Source organism: Dama dama, chromosome 6, assembly GCF_033118175.1.
Source record: "Dama dama isolate Ldn47 chromosome 6, ASM3311817v1, whole genome shotgun sequence".
Classification (NCBI taxonomy): domain Eukaryota; kingdom Metazoa; phylum Chordata; class Mammalia; order Artiodactyla; family Cervidae; genus Dama; species Dama dama.
Genome location: NC_083686.1, coordinates 30,014,192 through 30,028,070, shown reverse-complemented (window position 1 = coordinate 30,028,070; position 13,879 = coordinate 30,014,192). Strand labels below are relative to the sequence as shown.

Below are 13,879 nucleotides of genomic sequence, written 5' to 3'. Positions count from 1 at the left end.
CCGCGGGAGCCGGGCGGAAGGTGGGCCCTGGGAAGAGGAGGAGGCCGCCCCCTAGGGGAGCCGCGCCGCAGGCCCGGGGCCGGGGCGGGAGGGGCGGGCGGGAGGAGGCGGCCGGTAGGGAGACCGCGCCGTCGGGCGGGGCCGGCCCTCCAGCTGGCTCGCACCCCGGCGGGGCGGGCCGTAGACGGAGCGGCGGGGCCCGGACGCCCGCCCGTAACCCAGGAGAGAGGGGGCGGCGGCGCGGACGGGACGGGGCGGCGGCGGCCCGCCGTGACCCTCTGCTCCCCCGCCCAGGCCCGGGCGCGAGTCGGAGGCGGCGGCGAAGGAAGGAGCCAGCATGGCTGAGACCTCGCCGCCGCCCACCGCCGGCGCGGAAAGTTGCAGCGAGGAGCCTGCGAGGGGCGGGAAGCAGCGGCCGGAGGAGCCGCGCCGCGCTCCAGCCGGGGGCGCGGACCGGGAGGACGAGGCGGGGCCGCCGCTGGCCTCCCCCGCGGGGCAATCGGAGCCCGGCTCTCCGGTGGCCGCCCCCTTCTTCCTTCTCTACCCGGGCGATGGAGGCGCCGGCTTCGTAGCGCGCCCGCCGCCGCAGCAGCAGCGCTCCTGGAGGACCCCGCCGTCGCCGGGCTCCCCGCTGCCCTTCCTGCTGCTGAACTACCCGAGCGGGGGCGGCGGCGGCGGCAAACACCGTGAGTGGCGGCGGGGAAGGGAGATGCCGGCGGGGAAGGGGGGCCTCGGCCGGGAAGGGCCAGTCAGGCTGCGCGGAGCTCCGCCTCCCGCTGGCTCCCCGGAGCGGAGCAGGGCGCCGGGCCAGCGGGGAGGCACGGGCGCTGGGGGCGGCTCTCGGGAGGCTCGCGTCCCGGGGTGCAGGGGTGGCGGGGGTGGGGGTGACGGCCGCGGTCCGGGCGCCGGACTGTTTACCTCCGAGTCTCCCCAGGCCGCAGGCTCCCGCCCGGCCTCCCCACCTCTCCCCTCCCGGGCCGGGCGTTCGTCCTTGCCAGCCTCCCACGTGCTCGCGGATCGCAGTCCCGGGTTTCGGGTGGGAGTCGTCCCGGGAGGAGCCCGGGCCGCGGGGCAGGTCAGCCGGCTACGGGCTCCCAGCGCTGCGGCCGCCGAGTAGGTGTGGCTGCGCCGCCGCCGCCGCCGCCCGCGTGGCCTCGGTTGGACCACTGAATTTTTTACGAGCGTTCAAGTCTACACGCGTAAATATCACAGATCCGTCCTCCCACAGTGGGAAGAGAAATCAGGAACTGTGCGCGGGGTGCTGAGAAGGGAAAGTGTGGCTTGGGGAGGGCACGTCTCGGGATGATCTCGTTTGACAGGCCTCCACCTTTTTAAGAGCACTGTCTCCGGAGCCCTCTGAATGCAGAGGACCCAGTTTGTGCTGGATCGGCCCAGAAATGCCTGGCGCTCCTTGCTAGTGAGCGCGGCCCTAGCGTAGGCAGTGTGTACACAAGGCTTGCGGGAGTGTGAAGTCTGGTTTAAGACGACAGGATCTTAGATTGTGAAAATGTGACTGAGGATACAAGACATGAAATAATTGCCGAAAACTTGGCTTGTATGAGTTCTGAAAAGGGAGACTTGCCTAAGGCGAAGAGAGAATCAGTCTATCTCTGTCTCAGGTCTGTCTCAGAGCTAGAAATTTCTTTTTTTAGCACCAAAGCAAAGCCTTTAACTGTTCTGCACGGCCAAGAAACCCTAACGTTGCCCTTTCTCCCTCTGATCCGTCCCCTAGAAAAAGATTAACATTAGTTGAATATTTTCTGCGTGCCTGGGCTGCAATGATCGTAGTTAACCCTCACATCGCTATAAATCACTATGCCGCTTTTTCAGGTGAGGAAGCTGAAAATCAGTGTGTTTAAGTGATTTGTCCTAAGTAACAGTGTGAGAGAAAGAATGAAGTTGACCAGATTCTTTGCCTACTGAGCCCAACGCTCTTTGAGCGAAGAGCAGACGTCCAAAACTGTGACTGGATGGTTCTTCCCTAAATTAGGGTCCATTGGGTTCACTGGGAGGGAGTCCTTTGTTAGCTTCTCTGTTTTACTTACCTAGAATGGGGCCAACACTAACCATTGACTAACAGTCTTAGTAAAATCTTCCTTTGGGTGTTGCAGTAATCCACTAATCTCCAAAAGGGAGTGTCTGATATTGTCAGAAATGAGTCTTTTTATAAGCAGAGGAGGTGAAGTTAAGAATATTCTCAACACTAGTTTTCATTTTCTAAGGAATCTGCTTTCTGCTTTGTTCTTTAAGCACTACCATCTTCTTCCTAAAACTGTATTTTTGTATACTGCTTATTAACCAGTCTTTGTAGAATGAAGAAGATCCTCCTCTCAGTTCTTTATAACTCTGTGTAACAGTTGTGGTAGAAGGTGTGATGTAGAAAAAATTTTCAATTATTGGCCAGTATCTGTTATGGGCATTACCTGAATTTCAATTGATTTATTTGATTCCTTCCTCTTATAAGGGCCGACTTTTTTTTTTTTTTTTAAGTATTTTCAGAAAATTGGGGCCTTAGCTTGATCAAGATCAGCAGTGAGAATTTAAAGCTTAAATTTTGTAACTGTGATTCCTTGGTCTCTACCTTACGATAGTAGATATGTGGCATGATTTGTCTGCACATAAAGTTTTCCTGGCCTTTAATTTCTGAAATAGTTTATACGTGTGTAAATACCCAGAAAAATTATTGGGAAAATATGTGTCCCACTTAACACTTTTATAGACCAGTCGCGGAGGGACAGTTTATATTGTAAAAGATCACTGATACTTAACATTATTCAACTATAAAATTGTCTTAAAATGGTTCTTATTTTGTACTGTTTTTATTTTTACCTGTTATTTTAATATATACTTTAGAACACACATACTTGGGAAAAGGAATACCCTAGGTATTAATAAAAATACTTCCTTGTGGCTACTCTGTAGAGTCCGTGCAGTATTGCTTTGTGTAATGTACTCGGATATCAGAACCTGGGGTCTCCTGATTCCTCATTTGAGCAGCCTCAGACCAACTGTTTTTAAAAGACTTCTCACTTCAGTTACCAGGGCAGTACTTAGACTCAGCCTCAACACGTAATGAATATTTGCCTCTTCAACACCAAATTTTTAACTCTTGCTAATGTATTTGCCAGAAGTGTATACATATACAATACCTTTGACAGGGTGTGTATTAAGGTATTATTATCTCTTCATTTTAGAACTCTTGACTGTACTCAGAGATTTAAAAAAACTAACCTTCGAGTTTAGGAGCTTTGTTGTAATGACACCGATGAAGAATAGTAAAGATCTGTGCAGAGGAAGTAGCCTAAACTGTGCAGGAATCATGATATATAAGGTTTCAGTGTAAAATCTTGCAGGATATACGGTCTATAAAATAACTCAATGAGCTTAAATGCAATGTGAAACTTTTCTGATGTGCCTTGTCAGATATTGTGTCACGTTCTGACTCTGTGTGTGCTAGTAATCTGCTAAATTTTTATGCTTCTAGCTTTTAAGTCTCAAAATTCTGCCATGCCTTTTTTTAAAATAAAAATTACAAGTAATGCATGCATCTGTTCTTACTCTTTAAATGCTTTATAGTGCAAAAGTACATTGAGCACCAAAAAAATTAAAAAGTACATTGAGCATGAAGTGAACTTTCCTCTTTGTGGACCCTCAAGCCCTCCTGTCCCCCAGCTTCTTCCATCAACACCATAGTTTATTATCAGAGAATACCACCTTTGAGTTTGGTGAGTTTTCTTCCAGAACTTTTGCACGCATTCACACACACACATGTGTGTGTTCATATTTCATGGGGCATTCTCCCCCTTGGCGTATGATTGTTCATTCCAGTTTTTCATCAGCTCTCTGAGAAGGAGCTTCTTGCATGCCACAGCCTAATACTTTTGAAACCGAGTCCCCCTAAAACCCAATTCTTATACCGAGTTTATGGTTAAACCCTCTATTGAAGACTTCATTTTCTTTCTTGTCCCACAACTGTTCCCCTCAGGATTAAAGAGTATCAAAGAAAAGGGGGGATTGAAGCCAAGCAGGACCCTGTGGGGCCTTTCCAGGCACAAAAGTCGTTCTGTGTCCCCCATTTCTTGTTTGTTTAAAAAAAAAAAAAAAAGAAAAAAAAAAGCCTTTAGACTCTTAGGTCTTTCCTGAGTGCCGAAGAGCAGACTCAAGCCTAGGACAGGTTAATGAAGAGGACAATAGAGTCACGGGACTCCTAGTTTCTCCTGAAGGGATATAGATAACAATCTGACACAAATTTTTGAATTGTTCTGTAGAAACTAAGAGTCCCACCCAGGTGGAGGATGTCCGCTACATGCCGATCTCAAGCCTGGTAGACCCCAGACTGGTTGGAACCAGAAAGTTGAGATTCCTGAAACATAAGCATGTTACCAGCCAATCAGAAGAAGGTTCTTGAGCTGATCTTGCATCCTACGACCCTCTCTTGCCGGAAAGCCATCCAGGAGTTCAGGTCTTTTGAGCATGAGCTGCCCATTTTGCTTGCTCAGCGCCCTGCAACTAAACCCATCCCTTGTTTCAAACACCTGTGATCAGAGTTTGGCTTTCTGTGCCAAGGGCACACCAGTAACACTTTTAATGCCTTCCTTTTCCATCTTAACTTTTGAGTTGTCTTGTGGGTGGATAGAATGGACAAGAGATGGCTTCTCCTTCCTTGGTCAGAAGGAAAAGGCACCCCTGCCATCTGCATGCTTATCAGCTTCTACTGACAGCTCTTTTTCCTCTTTCAGCTCCCAGAGCCAGCAGACATTTGTGTCTAAGGCAGTGCCTTGCAAATAGCCCACATCTCTGCCCTTTTCTCTCTCGAGTACAGCAGTGTACAAAAAAAGTCACACTCACCAAGAAGCAGCTTTCTTTCTGTATTTGTGTGTGCTGTTTTGAGAAGGGAGGAGGGCTAGGAAAGGAATAGAAAGAAGGGAGAAAAAGCCTTGGGTAGGACTGGCAGCGTTACTATGACTACCCACTTCAAAGTTGAGTATCCGTAAAAGTGAATGCCTTGGTTGAGCCCTGGAAAGTGCAGAGGACGAGGCTTCTAGAAGCATTCAGCTGTTTCTCACAGATGCATTTTAAGAGTCCATGATGTAGGGAAGGAACTTTCTCATTTACATATAAAACCAGGAATGTGTATTTAAGGGGAGAAAGTCAATTTTATGTTCCCAGTTTCATACACACATTTAAAGTATAAAGATATGTATATGTTGTATATATAAGTGTGCATATATACATTATTTGTATATGTATGTATGTATTCATTGACTTTATTCAACAGGGATATTTCTATTATTATGTCTCTCTCCTTTATTCATTGTTTAACAGTACTCTAGAAAACATTATACTTGGTTAGGAGTTGAATACACATTAATCAGTTCATCTGCTGTTCGCTTTTTAAACTTTGAAAAGACAAAACTGCTTTTTCTGGTTTTGTAAATATAGAGGCATCTGCCCCAAATGCAGAGGTATGAAGGGAAGAGTCCAGACATCAGAATGGAAAAGTTTTGCACATTTACCTCATATTAGTAGGTTTTTGCCTGATTTGTGACTTTTAAAAAGACAGCCTTTTGTTATAATCAATGTAAAGCAGTGCCTTTCTTTACAGCCTTGTGATTCCCAAATCTATAGCCATCAGCTCTTTTCCAACTGTGTTCAGAATACAAGGAGCCACTTTCTGGTCCATGAAATGCTGTTTTGTCAAATGGCAGATATAAGGACCCATAAGAAAAGGGGGAAAACCTCAGAAATGCAGCATCTTCAGTGTCTAATTGTTTGTAGCTTGGGGACTCCCAGAGACCTGTAATTTAACCCTTGACCTTGCTCAGTCGCTGAGTCCTGCCGGATTCTTTGTTACTCCATGGACTGTAACCCGCCAGCCTCCTCTATCTGTGGGATTTTCCAGGCAAGACTGCTGGAGTGGGTTGCTGTGCCCTTTTCCAGTTTAGTCCTTAAGAGTATCTGTTAATAAATCCTTTCTACATGCGGTTGAAATGACCTGGGATCCTGAGCATTTCAGGCCCTGGGTTGTGCCCCAGTTCCTGCCTCATGACTGAATTAGCTGTCTGCCTCTTGCCTTCCTGATGTGACTTTCATCACCACTGCTGCCTGGACAGTTGTCTCCCCAACCATCTCCTCCCCTTCTTTTCTGCCTGCTTTCTTTTCTTTTACCTGCTCTTCTGGCCTGGCATTATCAAAAAATCCTGTTATGCTTTTAATGGACAAAGCAACAGTTTCAGAATATTAGATGTAATCTCTGAACCTTTGACTTTGTTTTGGCTGCTCTGCTAGTGATAATCATGGGCTCATTCATTCAGAGTTTTCTTATTTCTTAGTTCTGATCTTAGCTTCATCTTAGATACTATAGGATCCTAAAAAGCTCTTCATTAGATGACAAAAATTTTACTGTAGTTCTATAACCCAGACAATTATGAATAAAGAACGTGACTACTAAGATAGTCATGGTACTTAGTGGCTACCATTCTATGACTAGAATATTTTTATGTGCTAGGCAGGCAGGCAAAAACTTCACATGTATCAGTACTTACCAGTTTGGGGGGTTATATTTATGAGGTATTTCTTAGAATTTCCATCAGATAGAAGAGCCAATACACAAAACTACTCACTTAACAATGAAAGCTGAAAAGAAAAAATGGGAAGTAGTTCATGTAGAATTCATACAGGGAGATAGATGGGTGCAACAGATGGTTTTCATCAGAGTATTTGACTCAATGTCTTAAGTGCCTTATCGAAACTATTACATAAAGTAAGTTCTGGTAGTAACCTTGGATTTAGAAGATTATATTCTGGAGATACTGATTTTTTGGTTTTAGGGAAAGTCTTACCTCAAACCTCAGCACACATCAGAATCACCTGGAGGTCTTGTTAACAGAGAAATCTCTGGCCCTGTCCCTAGAAGTGTGTGTGTGTGTTTTGTTTTCTGTTTTTACTGAGGTATAATTGGCATTTTTTATTTTATATTAGAGGATAGTTTTTTTTTTTAACATTTATTTTTATTTATTTGGCTACATAGAGTCTTAGTTGTGGCATGTGGGATCTAGTTCCCTGACCAGGGATCGAACCCAGCCCCCGTGTTTCAGGAGCACAGAGTCTTAGCCCCTGGACCACCAGGGAATTCCCATATTAGAGGACAGTTGATGAACAATGTTGTGTTAGTTTCAGGGGTACAGCAGGGTGAGTCAGTTATACGTATCCGTGTATCTGTTGTTTTTCAAATTCTTTTCCCATTTAGATGATGACAGAATATTGAGCAGAGCTCCCTGTGCTGCATAGTAGGTCCTTGTTGATTATCTGATATAAACATAGGAGTGTGTACATGTCAATCCCAAACCTCCAATCTAAGCCCCTCCCCACCCATCCTCCCTCGGTACCTATTATTGACATATTATGTTAGTTTCAGGTACACAACTTGATAATTCAATATTTGTATACATTGCTTTTTTTTTTAAACTGAAGGATAGAGAATGAATTCACATTCCTGAATAGTCTGAGTATCCAAAGCTCATGTACTTAATCACGGTATGCTCCCTCACCAAAGCCTTAAAGAAACCAGTTTGGAGAGAGGGCAGTAAAAAAAAGTTGCTGGGTGGGAGAGACAGCAGAGGAAAGGTGATAAAGAAAGCAGCTTTTCAGACTGAAAGAATAGTATTGGCCTCAAAACACATTCACTAGAATGTATTTTGTCTCACATCTTTTCCCTTTGTGACCTTTTAAAATTTATTTATTTTTAACTGGAGGATAATTGCTTTACGATATTGTGTTGGTTTCTGCCATACATCAACATGAATCAGCCATAGGTATACATATGGCCCCTCCCACTTAGCCTCACTCCCACCTCCAGAAGCTAAGAGAACATATTTTTCTAGTGCAGGTCATAGGTAGAAAAAGTCTAGGTGGATGATGATAAGAGTTTAGCCTTATTAACTGGATGAAATGATGATAATTCCTTGTCAGCTAATATTTTTGAAAATTCCTGAAATAATTAAACAAGTTGCATAAAAGACATGAGGCTTCTCTATCATTGCACAGGCAACTGGTAGCCATCATAAGTAAAAGTAGAATCCCATTTTAATGAACTTGGCAGAACATGACAGCTGTCCCATTTCTACGCAAATCTTATTAACATTATAATGTCTTCTACGGAGCAAAGTAGCTCAAGTATGAGCTTTTAAACTTATGCTGGGAATAATTTAGTAGCATACCAAAGCATTAAAGAATCAATTTGAAATTATGTGAAAAGAAATGCTTTTAGATTTACGAAAGCAGTGGTAGTTGAGAGGGTACGTATCAATATGGTCATGCCCTCCGCTGTAGTTATTTGAATAATTGTGCAAAGTTAATTCATAGTCTTCCTAAAACAGATCAGGAATCAGGCACTGGGCCAATATCATACTCTTTGCAAACTAACATCTTAAGTGTGTGGTTCTAGACTTGCTCTATACGGAGTGGACATGAAACTCTGCATGTGTTGGGAGAGTGGTGTGAATGATGGGGCAGAGGTGGGAAGTTTTGAAACCTCACAGTCCATAACGAAAGATGGGAAGACTGTGACAAGTGGCACATAGGAAGCAGAAGAAATTAATTGGTTCAGCGTGTTGCCTTTTAAAATGAGGTTCCTCTCTCTAACCTTACAATCTTTTTAGGGACTCTCCACAGACATTTATCTGCTTCCCCTGCCTTTTTTTACGAACTTAGGAAATACAGTCACCGGATGTGAAGGCTTGGTAAAACTCTGACCCCTCTCCTCTTCCTTCCTTAAGGCTCAAGAGATACCCCAACATACCCTTTGCTCAGATCACCTTTTTACTTTCCTCTGCCTTAATCCCTTGAACATTGATCCTTACTGACTTTTATTTCATGTGATGATAGGTTTTTATTTATATTAGAGTATAATTGCTTTACAGTGTTTTGTTTCTGCTGTAGAACAGCGTGAATCAGCTATGTGTATACATATATCCCCTTCCTCTTTTTTTTTCCCCCAGAACTCTCAAAGGCAGAATCACTTGTGAAAATGATGATAATGGCTGCCATGTACTGACTGTCTGCTTTGTGCAAAGTGCCATGCTGAGCATTTCACTTACATTGTTTCATTTAACTCGGAAGTAGTTAATAGAAGTATCCCCATTTTGTCAGTGAAGAAACAGGCGCTGAAACAAATACTTTGCCAAGGTTACTCAGCTTCTAAGTGGTGGACCTGGGATTCATTGTGGGCATTCTGACTTAAGTACACGTGCTGTCAGCCTCCTTCACCATCTCCCATAACTGGAATCACCTTCTAAACTGGAGGCTTCTCCTTAGGCAGCGGTGGCCCTCAAGTTTCTTGTTCTGCCCAGCAAAACCTTATTTGCTAAAAAAAAAAAAAAAAAGAATGAATGTGAAATTCACAAGATACCAGTGTGATAGAAAAAACAGTTATATATGTAAGTAGCACTGAATTAGCCACATGTGTAACAGGGACTTCGGAATTCCTTAAACACCCATAATTTTCTCTTTCTTGTCTATTGCCTTTGTTCTTTCTTCATATCCATAGTGACTAGCACATAATACCTTATGCATTGTATGGCATCATGGACTCAGTGGACATGAGTTTGAGCAAACTCCAGGAGATAGTGAAGGACAGGGAAGCCTGGCATGCTGCATTCCTTGTGGTCGCAGAGTCAGCACAACTGAGGGACTGAACAACAATACTTGTTAAATGATTGAATTTGTTATGTATAAATGAATAAAGCCTGTGTTAGAATGAAGTATCTTTGGGGGCATAAATATAGCTTGATTTTCTAGAACTTGGGGTTTTCATGGTTGAAGTGAAACAGGAGGGTGGAAATATACCATTGTAAAAATATAGAGTACTTTAAAGTTTCATATCTATACCAACAAGTATCTACTGAGAGTCTGGTATTGGGAAGGTACTGTTTTAAGCCAGTGTGTAATGGTGTGCAAAACAGGCCAAGTTCTTATGGAGCCTGTGGTCTTCGTGAAGCTAGTTATTTAGTTCCTTTTTAATACCTGAATAAATTGAGACAGGAGAAGGATACATTTCTCAAGATGGCCTACTAAGCAGTTGGTAGCTTTACATCTGTAAATTATTACCTCCTGCCACTTAGCCATGAAGTCCACTGTAGTTATTAAGGCAGGAGTTATTTTTGTCTTATGTTGGTTAATTTTAACAAGAAAAATGTGCATTGTAATACTACTCCTGGTGGTGTTTGACAGTCACAGTCTGGCAGTCATGACTCGGCTTCTCAGGTATACTCATTGTATATAGTATCATCTTGGTTAATATCTAACCAAGTAGTACTGAGCTTGCCAAATGTATAAACCTAAACTTGCAGCAATCTCAACATTAGCGGTAGATATAACGGAACTTTGTCTGGGAGAGGGAAGGAAGTGGAGGATGGGAGCATGTGACAAAGTCATGATCATTCAATTGGATAATCTTATAATTTAGCAGAAACACCTAGGCTTTCCCACATGTCATCATGATGATAGTTCATCGAGGAAACACTTTTGTGCTAACAGCAACTAACTGAAATTTGAGGGAGGGTAAGACTTTTCTTCTTAAATTCTAAAACCATGACCCAGGAAGCCTTGGGAAACAGAACTTGTGATCTTTACAAACTGATTTAGTTGCTCCAGTTGACTAATTTTAAGAAGCACTATTGTGTATAGAATAGGAACTCCATAATAGGAGGAGTCAGCCAACTCTAAAAGAAATAAGTAAAGTGGTCTCTTACCTTCAAAGCTGTTGGAGAAGAATTGGCATACCTACCAGAAATCTATTTCTGAAAAGCATCTAAATAATCTCATTTAAAAATGAAAACTTATTAGAAATAAGCCAAATGCTCACCAGCATGAAAATGGATTAAAAAAATTGTTTATATATAGAATGGACTATTCGGAGAAGGCAATGGCACCCCACTCCAGTACTCTTGCCTGGAAAATCCCATGGACGGAGGAGCCTGGTAGGCTGCAGTCCATGAGTTCGCTAAGAGTCGGACACGACTGAGCGACTTCACTTTCACTTTTCACTTTCATGCGCTGGAGAAGGAAATGGCAACCCACTCCAGTGTTCTTGCCTGGAGAATCCCAGGGACGGGGGAGCCTGGTGGGCTGCGGTCTATGGGGTCGCACAGAGTCGGACACGACTGAAGTGACTTAGCAGAATGGACTATTACCTCGTAATCAGCAGCCCGAAAGGTAAAGTACAGCTACACGCTACAGTATGGATACATCTTAGAAAATGCAGTTTTGAGTGAAAGTATGTTAGTCACTCAGTCATATCCAACTCTCTGCAACCCCATGGACTGTAGCCTGCCAGGGTCCTCTGTCCATGGAATTCTCCAGGCAAGAATACTGGAGTGGGTTGCCATTCCCTCTCCAGGGGGTCTTTCTGACCCAAGGATAAACCCCGGTCTCTGACACTGCAGGCAGATTCTTTATGGTCTGAGCCGCCAGAGAAATCTTAGAAAATGCAATATTGAGTGAAAGACTTAGAGTATATATAGTATGAAGCCCTTATTGCTGAAGTTAAAAAACTGAAGCTGAAATACTGCTGGAAAGAAAGTGTTAGTCACTCAGTCGTGTCCAACTCTTTGTGACCCCATGGGCTGTATAGCCTGCCAGGCTCCTCTGTCCATGGAATTCTCCAGTCCAGAATACTGGAGTGGGTAGCCATTCCCTTCTCCAGGGGATCTCCCTCACCCAGGGGTCGAACCCAGGTCTCCCACATTACAGGCAGATTCTTCACCATTTGAGCTACCTGGGAACCCCAAGATATTGTTTAGGCATCCATTATTTGTAAGAATAGTTTTAAAAAGTTAATGGTTTACACAAAATTCAGAAGTAGTTGCCTCAAAAGGGGAGGCAGAAATTCAGAAGAGAGAAGTGAAAGTCGCTCAGTTGTGTCTAGGCCAGAATACTTGAGTGGGTAGCCTTTCCCTTCTCCAGGGGATCTTCCCAACCCAGGGATCGAACCCGGGTCATTGCAGGCGGATGCTTTACCAGCTGAGCCACAAGGGAAGTTCAAGAATACTGGAGTGGGTAGCCTATTCCTTCTCTAGCGGGAACTAGGGTCTCCTGCATTGCAGGCGGATTCTTTAACAACTGAGCAATCAGGGAAGCTATCAGAAGAAAGAAGGCAGGTGTAAATGTAAGGCACTGGTCTATTTCTCCAGCTGAGCAATGGTTTCATGGATATTATTATTTTTTTAAGACTTAAAATTATGCATTGAAGTTTCTTATGTAAAGATGTTCTGAAATGAGTCATTTTAGAAAATAGTTCCCCCCTTCACTTATCTTCTCACACTTCTGAATGTATCAGGTATTCTTAACATGTTCACCTAGGTAAGTAAATGTGGCAGAAACTTGGCAAGGTGGTTTTTCCAGCTCTCAGAGAGGTGGTACAGTAAGCAAGTGACATCCTTCACGATAGTCTGGAAGAATTTGGTTGACCCTTTGCCAGCACAAGCAGAAAGATCCGTACTGGATTCGTAGCTTCTCAAAAAATGCCCACTTGGGAATTCCCTGGTGGTCCAGTGGTTAGAACTTGGTACTTTCACTGCTGGGGCCTGGGTTCAATTCCTGATCCTCGAAATCACACAAGATTTCACAAGAAATCACAAGATCCTCTAGATCTCACAAGTCACGCTCCATGGCCAAAAAAAAAAAAAGGGAGGGGAAAGAAAAAAGGCCCACTTGTTAAAAACCTAACCTAGCTATATCCGTGTGACTAAGTAGAATATATAGTTTGTGAAACATTAAGGTGTAAAGTATGAAAGCTGGTAACATTTTTCTCTTCCTCAGATCTTAACTTTGTTGAAATTGGTGTTTAGGAAATTTCAAGAGTACCTTGCCTGTGTTACTTTGTTTTTGCTTTTGTTTTATTTCCTTTTATTTTCTCTGTGATCCTTGGGGTGAAGTGCTGAACTTGCAAAGTACAGAAGAAAATGTGGACTTTAGGGGCATTCTAGAAGCAGCTGGAAATCCCAGATCTGCCACTTGTTAATTGTGTGATCTTGGACCAGTTAGGTGGCTCAGCTTGGCTTCCTTGAATGTAAAGAAGGAATATCAATATCTACTTTGCAGGAGTCTTGTGAGGACTTGCTATAATATTTATGTATGAAGCACCTAACAGAAAAAAGAAATCCAATAAACGATAGTCCCTTAAGTAGTAATAATTTTTCCACATTATATAACAGGGACCCTGAGCATGACAAATCAGTCTTTGTCTTAGGAGCTGAGTAAATATACTTTAAAGGAATGTAACTACTAACTTCGAAAAGTGAATCTCATTTGCTTTCAGTCATAATGTGGAAAATTCGAGCTGTGTAAGCAGCTAGAACATAGGTATTATTCAGATCATTATCTTGAATTTAAATTTTACATAGTCTTGTTAGTTCTGTTTTACAGCCACAGACTGTACCCCAGCCCCTTCCGACTATTTTACAAATATATGCTGTTATTCACAAGTGCACTCACATGAGGAAATTGTCCAATACAGCTTATAAGTAGTACGTTTATGAGAAAAAAGTTCAAAGTTTGTTATGTCTTGCCAATGACTTAGTATTGCCTTTATGTTCTAAGCTAATATGTTTACATAGTAAAGACCCAAATGTGAAAACGTGACTAAGCAATAATTATAATTACTTTTATTTATTGGAGAAGGAAATGGCAACCCAGTCCAGTATTCTTACCTGGAGAATCCCATGGACTGGGGAGCCTGGCCTGGCAGGCTACAGTCCATGGGGTGGCAAAGGGTTCAACACAACTGAGCAACTGAGCATAGTTCTCTATAAATTGTGCTGCTTTTCATAGTAAATGTATTGCTTATGAACAATGAGCAACTGTTATGTTGAAGATTCAG

General features: G+C 43.4%; 1 protein-coding gene across 2 annotated transcripts in view; it reads left to right on the top strand.

Moving 5' to 3' along the window:
• The first annotated feature begins 322 nt into the window (after positions 1 to 322).
• Positions 323 to 13,879, top strand: part of RUFY3 (RUN and FYVE domain containing 3) — an 87,730-nt gene continuing 74,173 nt past the window's right edge. For both annotated transcript variants that reach the window (XM_061145822.1, XM_061145824.1), the window contains exon 1: positions 323 to 686. In XM_061145822.1, the coding sequence (XP_061001805.1) occupies positions 338 to 686 (349 nt within the window). In that variant the 5' untranslated portion in view covers positions 323 to 337. The remainder of the gene's footprint in view (positions 687 to 13,879) is intronic.